General features: G+C 42.4%; 1 protein-coding gene across 1 annotated transcript in view; it reads left to right on the top strand.

The window, feature by feature from the left end:
* Positions 1–10,000, top strand: part of col4a6 (collagen, type IV, alpha 6) — a 444,271-nt gene that overhangs the window by 130,954 nt on the left and 303,317 nt on the right. Inside the window, exons 21-27 of the mRNA XM_078291595.1 lie at positions 1,572–1,667; positions 2,651–2,808; positions 3,147–3,329; positions 3,615–3,798; positions 5,998–6,048; positions 8,955–9,026; positions 9,832–9,939. Coding sequence (XP_078147721.1) covers positions 1,572–1,667; positions 2,651–2,808; positions 3,147–3,329; positions 3,615–3,798; positions 5,998–6,048; positions 8,955–9,026; positions 9,832–9,939 — 852 coding nt within the window. The remainder of the gene's footprint in view (positions 1–1,571; positions 1,668–2,650; positions 2,809–3,146; positions 3,330–3,614; positions 3,799–5,997; positions 6,049–8,954; positions 9,027–9,831; positions 9,940–10,000) is intronic.

The following is a 10,000-nucleotide window of genomic DNA, read 5'->3' as shown; positions in this document are numbered from 1 at the left end:
GTTCTTCTTGGCTTGAAGAAGACAAATTTGTCCTTGAAGAATTCTCACTATGTTGGCTATTACTGATTTACAGGTTAACAGAAGTTGCAGTTTATAAAATGAAAATGGATTTGCAGTGTGAAATAAATACAAAAAAAAGACAGTTTCTTGGTAAAAGTGGAAGATAAGATGGAGATAGGCTGTTCTAGAACGTGACTGACTGACTTTACTGTCCTCTTCCTGACGATGAAGGCTTGACCTCTGACCCCTGCATCATCATCCACACTGGGTCATTCACCAGGCCCAAAGGCCAGTCAAATGCAGGTATCCTCAAGGCGGCCATATTGCTATGATCGCCATGGCAATATTTAGCCTGCCTGAGCTAAAACAAACCAACTTGCAGTATCTAACTGTCACATGACACTCTTTTACGCTGTACTCTTTGCAAGAGTGCTGGTAAGTATAGCTGAGAAGAGTGCAGCTTACTATAATATGCTTCAAACTTCACTTGGATGGGAGGAACTCTCTACTCCAAGCTGCTTTTCTCACATTTGGCCACTAGGTGTCGCCAAAACAACTTGCTATGAAAGTTAGGAGAGGTAACAAGAGACACATTCTAAAATTTATTTTAAAAAAAAACATATTTTTGTGAGTATTTCATGTGGTTTTATTGAAATATACAAAAATATGTAGTGTTATAGAGCTCTAAAGACCCATAATATAATTTGGTTTGTGTCTCCAAATGGCCCTTTGGAAATCTGCCTAAACATTATCCTAGAAAATACATTGCTAAATTCTCATTTTTGGTGGTATTGTTATCAACTTTGGTTTTGGGTTTGGGTTGCGGCTCCCAGTTTCTAGGCAGCTGTTTACATCAAAAAATGTTTTTTTCTTTTAAAACAATTCAATTTCCACTGACCTTCTGGTACTCTGTGTCAGTAATACTTAAGAGTAATTCTGACACTTGGAGAAGAAACTGCCAAGGCTTACCTTTCAGCAAAGACCAAGATTATTCCTGCAGTCACAGGGGTTCAAGAACAGTAACCATTTTATTTTGGGTATGTCATTTTCAGCCTTGTCTTCAGAAAAGGGGGTGCTTTCACAGGAGTTAACACTGCAGTACAATGCTATGTTTATACTTTCAACAGCTTTTTTATCACTGATTTTCCAGCCTGTCTCATTGCTAGAAAATCCTGTAACAGTGACAGCAGCAAAACTGTGTTTCGTGTCAATCGTTGACCAAACAGTGTAAACTAACCTCCCTTTCACACTGTGACACCGAGCTGCACTAGGTCTGAATTATTCCTGTTTGTAGTGGCAGGTACACCCATTTATCTTATGGTGTTCACCAACTGGAGCTCATAGTTTACCATTTACCTTCTTGTTTACCATGACATCGCTGACCTCATCAATTCCTAACCAGGCCGGTGCAATTCAGTTTATGAACAAATTGTGAAACCTGAAAAATCCCAGAATATTGTTGGGTGGTCTACTTTTAATTTAATATTTCAACCTAAGAATATTCTAACTCTGTGTGTGTGTGTGTGTGTGTGTGTGTGTGTGTGTGTGTGTGTGTGTGTGTGTGTGTGTAGGTCTCTCCACAGGCTTCCCTGTTGATTTGCCTGCAGTGACGGGGCAGCCTGGCTTCAGAGGACCACCTGGTGACAGAGGATACAAAGGCTTTAAAGGTACACACACACACACACACACACACACACTGACATACACACACATTGTTTACGAAGCAGTCCGCACACCTATATGTATGCCAGGTTCTCAGAGTGCAGGTAGGTCATTTTGGTCTTGTGACTGAACTGTTGGCAAAAAGTGAAGTAGTAAGAATACCAGTGTGCTCGAGTAATTTTTCAGGATTTATGACACACACACACACACAAAAAAACAGGGTTCAAATTATATGTCACTGTTGTTGGACAAAATCCATGTATCCGCAAAAAGTATGTTTTTTTCAGGAATGAAGAAAGTGTTTTTGAAATCATACAATGTTATTTATGTGGTATGGTATTAATAATGGTATTAATGTAGCTGCAGTGACCCCTTACAGCTTGAAAAAATTGCCCCACAGCTTACAATGACAGCACACCTGTCGACATATCACAATACAAATATACAAATAAGAGCTATTCTTACACTGCAACGCCTATAGGAACTGATTCTGGAAAGAGTCCAGGAGCAAACCAGCTCTCAGGACCAAAATATCCAAAATTCAACACATTGACACAGAAAAACAACAACAGATATACAGGAAACACTGAATGACCATAAGAAATTTCACACTATATACAATAAAATGATAATAATAATAATACTGTTATATTTAATATTGCAAAAGCAGAGTTTACAAAGTGCTTTACAGAGAAGCATACAAAACAAGAATAGTAAAATACGTTATGAGGAGATAGAAATAAGAAAGTGGGTTAAACTCACTCTTTCCTTCCCTTCCCCTCTGCCTCTCTCCTCCTTCCTCCTCTCTTCTCTCTTTTCCTCTCCTCTCCTCTCCCTCTCCTTTCTCTCCTCTCCTCTCCTCTTCTCTCCTCTCCTCTCCTCTCCTCCCCTTTCTTCCTCTCTCCCCTCTTCCTCTGTCCCTTCAACCCCTCTCCCTTCCTTCCTCCTTTCCCTCCTTGTTTCCTCCCTCCCTTCCTCCCTCCTGCAGGAGACCTTGGTGACTGTGCCTGTCTAGGCGGAGGCTCCAGAGGGGTGCAGGGGTTACCGGGACCCCCCGGAGCCAACGGTAGCCCCGGCCCCTTTGGACGGAAGGGTGAGCCCGGTGACCCCGGGTCGCCTGGCTATGGAGGCAGTCAGGGAGCTCCGGTAAGTAAAGTCTACTGTCCTGTCCTGTATGTAGCTTCAGTCACCTACTTGTTATTGACTCCAATGTTAGAATTTAGCTATAAAGACTTTGCCCTCAAGATAAGGAAGAAATCCCCCAAAAACCATATGTGAATCTTGCAATTGATGGATTTGTTTAGGTCTTGGATTGTGGACTTGTTAATATTTATTATATATATATATATATCTAACTGTTGTCTATTTGTCATATGTGCAGTGTGACATTCATTTTTATAATGGAACTGCTTGGGATGCAAAGCTAGTTTTAGAAAAATCTGACTTTTTGACACCCCTCTCTGCATCCCTCTCTCACCCCTCAGGGTCGTGCGGGCGAGAGGGGCTTCTTCGGCCGTAAGGGAGAGAAGGGGGCGTCCTACTACCCCAACCTGGGCCTGGGGGGCAAGGGGGAGCTGGGGGGCCCGGGACCCAGAGGACCACCGGGAGAAACCGGACAACCTGGGAGAGACGGACTGCCGGGCTTCCCTGGAGCCCCGGGACCCCCTGTGAGTGCTTACACACACTATAATAATAATAATGGCAGTAGTAATAATAATAATCACAATAATAATAATAAACTATATTTATATAGCAACTGCAAAAACAGAGTTTACAAAGTGCTTTACAGAGAGGCATACAAACCTAGAATAGTAAAATACATAATGAGGAGATAGAAATAAGAAAGTGGGTTAAACTCACTCTTCCTTCCCCTCCCTTTCCCTCCTCCCCTCTCCTCTCTTTTCCTCTTCTCTCCTTTCCTCTCCTCTCTTTTCCTCTTCTCTCCTCTCCAGGGTGATGCTGGCTTCGGCACCATCGGAGAGAAAGGTTTCCCAGGGTTCTCTGGGTCTAAGGGTCGCCCCGGTGGGCCCGGTGAGCCCGGTATCGGCTATGCCGGAGCGCCCGGCCTGCGCGGGTTGGCTGGAGAGCCCGGTATCCCCGGGTTGCCAGGGCAACCAGGTTTACCCGGACCGAGAGGTAAGTGATGCCAGGCAGGAAGAAGGAAGGAAAGGAGGTATGGGGGGGATTGGTGTGTGTGTGTGAGTGTGTGTGAGTGAGTGTGTGTGTGTGTGTGAGTGTGTGTGTGTGTGTGTGTGTGTGAGTGTGAGTGTGTGTGTGTTTGAGAGAGAGAAAGAAAGTGAGGCAAGTAAGAGAGAGAGAGAGACAGTGTGTGTGTGTGTGTGTGTGTGTGTGTGTGTGAGTGTGTGTGTGTTTGAGAGAGAGAAAGAAAGTGAGGAAAGTAAGAGAGAAAGAGACAGTGTGTGTGTGTGTGTGTGTGTGTGTGTGCATGCGTGCATGAATGTCATGCCATATTTTCCCCTGCAGGGCGTCATGGCAGCATCACCCCGTCCATTTATCCATCACATCACACTCAACCTCCATCTAGTTACCATAGCGACCTCATCCTAACATCCTAAACCATTACAACACATTTTTGGGGACAAATAGTTCCAAGTGCGTCTCCCCGCTGAAGCAGCCAAGCTCTCCAGGACCCGACGGGACAAAACTGTTCCTGTTCGGTTTTCTCTGCTGAAGCAGCTTCCCCCCCTTCATCCCTTGGCTGCAGCAGCATATTTTTAACTACATGATTAATGGTCTCCATTAATGTGCTTATACACTGTCTTCTACAGCCAATAATCAATAATCCATAAACTGCTTGATTAGTTGACTGATCGATGCACAATGATTGATTGACAAGTTTTTTTTAACTGCTCATTGCGCAACAACTGCTGTGCTTCTTTAGTCTCAGAGGAGAGAAAATACAGATTATATTTTATTTATATATATATTATTATATTATTTTGTCACAGTGGGATAAGAAAGCAGGGAATCGTTGGTTGTTCTTTTAAAGGAGAATACAGGTGTTTTTTTAAGTTTGGGCCAATCCTTTCTGTTATTCTGCACACAGTCAGCATAGTTGGAGATATCAGCGCTTGTTTTCCTCCAATCAGAAGAAGCCATTTGCTGCCATTCATTCTTGTCCAGTATGATGACACAGGAAACATGAAGCCAAACTTTCTGTTTTCTCCTTATTTTTCATCTCAGCGTTGTGTTACGTCCCGCTCGGAAACACTTTACTGTCACGTCCATGTCTTTTTATTTAGGGCGTCTTTGTTAGTCGGGACAGCAGTTCATTTAGGTTTCGCACCAAAAAGTTTATATTGAAAAAGCCACAAAAAAAACAAGTAAATGTTAAAAAGAAAATCTTATTTCATACGGCATGCATTGCAAAATGATTGGTGGAAATGTAAACTAGATGTAGCCAGAAGTATTCAGATTCAGCTTCAGAAAGCTTTATTGTCTATCACAGGCATGACATACGTACATAAAAACAGTAAACAGACATAAGGGTTAAAAACATACGTAAGATTAGAAGTAAAAGAGTAAAAGTGCATGTGACGACGTGCAAAACTAAATGGGCTGTGACTCTAAATGACACCGGTGTTCTCCTTTAAAAACATTATCCAGCTCCTCCTCTCTGAGACTGAACAACACAGAAAAACCTCAGCAGCTCATCTCCAGTATGAATGTGTGCTCTCATACCGTAACGGCTAATAATAATAATAATAATAATAATAATAATAATAATGCTGAAATGACTGATTCATTTTGCTCTTAATACGAAGGTTATTCTCACTCACAGAAACCGAGAGAGAACGAGGAGAGAGAGTTTGATCTGCTTCTCTTTTAGCTGTAATTTGACCAAATTTTTGTTAAGCATTTGCCAAAGTCTCTCTCTCTCTCTCTCTCTCTTCCTGTTGAAGGGAATAACCTGTTTTCAAGCCCTTTTTTTTTTTTTTTTTACATTGAAGCAAACATTTTTAATTTGCTTTTGCCTTAACTTGAATGAGCCTTGATAATTGAATGGAACTGATTGCTGATTCGCTGATATCTGTATGATGAAGTATTTATTTTTTAATTGCTTGATTGGCGTATGCAAATGACCCTGAATGGCTTTGTATGCTGCCACCCTCTCTCTCTCTCTCTCTCTCTCTCTCTCTCTCTCTCTCTCTCCTCTTTCTCTACCTCACTCTCAATCCATCCATCCCTCTCTCTCTCTCTCTCTCCTTTCTCCATCTCTCTCTCTCTCTCTCTCTCTCTCTCTCTCACTCCGTCCATCCCTCCCTCCATCCCTCCATCTCTCTGACCCCTCCTTGTGCATGTGTATCTGTCCAGGTGAAAACAGCTGTGGAGGGGTTAATGACGCCTCTTACGGAGAGGGAACGGGTGGGTAACTCACTTTTTCGTCCACCAGCCAGAGTATCTTTCCGTGGGACACAGCACCCTGAAAATCCAGCCGCAGGACAGAATGTAGCACGAGTTGCAGGCAGCACAGGAACCGATGGATTCAAGAACGATCCAATATCCAACAGGCAAAGATTGAGGACTTAGAAAACTGTACCAACTAGAGGACAAATATACAAGTATTTATGTGCTAATCTCCTGCGCTGGAAGGGAGCTACTTTAGAACCATAGTTTGGCCAACTTTATTTATTATTCATAATTCTAACAAATTAGATATCAGCACATATTATTTCCAAGACACTTATGGTGCGTTCACACTGTGAGCAACTTGGTTGATGGGTCGCTCTGTCCTGACCGACTGGAGGATCAAATTTCATCTATGTAGCGGTCTGGTGCAGCTAAAAAGTTTTGAATAATCGAATCATATATTTTTCGCTGCTTTGGTATTGCCCTTCGTGAAGTTACATGGTCTTGATGAGTTGACATAGCTGGCTAGAAAGCACAAGTTAGGTTAAAACTTCAGAGATCTGAAATGACTTCAGATTTGACCCCAGATTGACCCCAACGATGGATGCATCCGTTCTCCAAGCATTTCTTATCTTAGCTTCCAAATAAAAGTTGTAGAGAACTGGGAAGCTTTGAATAGCTGCAATTAATTTCTTGTCCACGTTGCTCTTGCCAGGCAGAACTGATGCTCATGAAACTAAATCGGTAGGGAATCAAGGAAGCACGGAAATCTGATTGGCTGTTGACGGCCAATGACTGCGAAGAGTTCAGCTGTGGCCATTTTTTTCTCGTCCTACAAGTTTATTGACCGTCATACATGAGACTAGCTTCCCTGGTCGCTCAGCTCTATAGGAAATAAATGGACTTCCAGTGACTTGTTGACATGTTGCTCGCAGTGTGAACACACAGTTAGGATTCAACTGAGGATCTAGAAAGGAAGGTTGGTCTTCTCCTAATGTTTGTAGCCAAGATGGTGGACAGTTGGAGCGAACAGTACTGTATGAACTGTAGTGGCTCAGCAGAGCGGTAGCGCCCAATGTTGGATGGACTTCCTCACAGCTAGTGATGCTGGGTAATGTAGTCCTTGGAGTTCTCAGCAAGCCAGAGCCTGTCAATCATTTGTTCATGACGGAGCCAATGGAAGCGTCTCGTTCCCTGCTGCGTCCCTGGGATTCCATTTGGGCGGAGTCAGTTGATGATTGACAGTCGAGCTTCAGGATTCCTTCAGATGTTTTGATGCGTTTGAGCGACACGTGTGAGGTGTTCCATCCAATCATTGGACGGATGCGAGTGTTTTCACCCTCCTCCTCCTCCAATCAAAGCTGCTGAAACCTGCCGCATGTTTTTTTATTACAGCCCTGCCTCTGCTAAGTGCTTTAACCAATGAGGGTTTGGGGGGAGGGGCTAATGGAAATGGTAGAACCAATCCCCAGACACAAAATTCCCTGCCCAAGTTGCATATATAATATCCTAATTTATATTCTATTCATAATCTTATAATTCTACTATTCGAACTGTGGCTAACTGCCCTTAACTGTGATGAATTTACTACTAACTACATCCAACCAACAACACACAATAACAATCCCATGATCAAACTGAAATTAACCGAAATGAATGCAGACACCGAGCGGTAACAGCATGACTGGAGGCGACAGACAATCAACGTTGCGAAAGACATTCACAATATGTATTCATTGTTTCAAAATGATGTCATGTAAGCAGGCCTAGTAATAAAATACACACTGTATCTGATACATAGTAGGATTTGGTATTTTGTTAGCTAGCAGTGTATTTCAATAGCTAAGAATAGTGGAGACTAGAGAGTACTGGCATAGATATAGCATTTCTCCACCAGCTCATGTTATTGTATGTATTTACTATGTGTGTGATTCAGACCTGGGCCAAATAGTACCTTTTTTTTTTTTTTACACACCTATCATTTATCATGTGTGACTGCTGGGGTTTACCCTGTCAGGACAATTCACATTATGTCAGGTAAGTTGTCAATTGCAGAAGAGTAAAAAACACTAATATGTCTTTCAAGAGTCGATAATTGAATGGAACTGATTGCTGATTCGCTGATATCTGTATGATGAAATATTTTTTTTATTCGGCTAGACTGGCGTACGCAAATGACCCTGAATGGCTTTGTATGCTGCCACCCTCGATCTCTCTCTCTCTCTCTCTCTCTCTCTCTCTCTCTCTCTCTCTCTCTCTCTCTCTCTCTCTCTCTCTCTGTCTCTCTCTTTCTCTCTCTCACTCTGTCCATCTCTTTCTCTTTCCTTCTCTTCCTCTACCTCACTCTCAATCCATCCCTCCCTCCCTTTCTCTCCCTCCCTCTTTCTCTGTGTCTTTGTCTCTCTCCATGTCTCTCTCTCTCTCTCTCTCCCTCCTTCTCTTCCTCTACCTCTCAATCCATCCCTCCCTCTCTCTCTCTCCCTCCCTCTTTCTCTGTGTCTTTGTCTCTCTCCATGTCTCTCTCTCTCTCTCTCTCTCTCTCTCTCTCTCTCTCTCTCTCTCTCTCTAACTCTCTCTCTTTCTCTCTCTCACTCTGTCCATCCCTCCATCTCTCTGACCCTCAGTAATTTGGCTTTCAAAAACTTATTTTTTTACTGTCCTGTGTGGCAAATCCCAGCCTTCAGACACCTAAGATAAAACAAACCATAAAAGTATGTGTAAATATACAATATACACATATATATAAAATATTTGGTCCAGGTCTGGTGTGATCTAGTAGGTAAAAGTGTATAATTATCTAGTATATAAGAAGTAGTTAGTATTAGGATTGTGTGTCCATGTGTGTGTGTGTGTGTGTGTGTGTGTGTGTGTGTGTGTGTTAAAGTGTATGTGACTGCTAACCTATATATGACTGCTACCAGGCCAAACGCTTCCTTGCCGCATACCTGGCGAAGATGGAGACCCTGGATACCCCGGTTTACCTGGAGGATCAGGTACTTTTTTTGTTCTAAATACATAGGTTTTTTTCTTTTTTACATATTTTACATAATATACATTGTCCTTTAGTCAGTGTGCAAGTTGCATCTTTATGATCAGAATTGTTCATTTTCCTTTGGGTGGGTGCATGGAAGAATGGCTGAAGGGTTGTGATTTGTAATGTTGTTTTATTTATGTGATTGCGTTAAAAATGAGAAAATGTCATTAAAATAAGGTAACACTTTGCATTTCAGTTTACTAACATTTGTATAAACCTATGGAAAAGTAGCCTGTTGTAAGTACATAATAACACTAAAGCATCTTTAAAGTGGTAATCCTTGAGATTCTCATTTTGTTTTTTTTGGTTTTTCGTGACATCTTTGGTGATAAGTGGTCATTTGCTTTCTGTTGCTGCAGTTTGAGTTTCTCTTTTCTTTGTCTGTTCAGTCATGGTGGTTATCGCTGCTCATGCTAACTACCCAGTTCTTCTTCTTCTGTTTATTACAAACAAACCAGAATCATAAAACGCATCACTTCCTGTGCGGCAGAGGATTTTTCCCAGGAAAGAGCTACCAGACACCGGCTGTTTAGAACAGACAGTGGAAAAGCTTTATGAGCCGGATATAGGCTGAATCAGTGTTGTATTATATCTGTCGGCGAGAGAGAGCAGCCATTTATTTATATGAAAATGTCACGGATTATTACTTTAAAGTAAAGTGTTACCACAAAAGATCACAAAACAATACCATACCATAATAGTAGAATAGCAGTCAAAGTGAATTCTTGGTCCTAATCAGAGCCGCACCTCTCTGCCCCTGTCAGGTCCGAAGGGTCAGTCCGGTTTCCCAGGAAGCCCTGGACGCCCGGGTTTCGACGGTGCCAAGGGAGAGAGAGGAGACCCCGGCTTCGGAGGACAGCCTGGACCACAAGGTACAAACAAAAGCAAAATTTTCAAGCAAAATCAAAACTACGAACAAAAGCAAGATAGAAT

This window comes from Centroberyx gerrardi, chromosome 23 (genome assembly GCF_048128805.1).
Source record: "Centroberyx gerrardi isolate f3 chromosome 23, fCenGer3.hap1.cur.20231027, whole genome shotgun sequence".
In the NCBI taxonomy this organism is placed as follows: domain Eukaryota; kingdom Metazoa; phylum Chordata; class Actinopteri; order Beryciformes; family Berycidae; genus Centroberyx; species Centroberyx gerrardi.
Note: the sequence above shows the minus strand (reverse complement) of the source record. Positions and strands in the feature narration are given on the sequence as shown.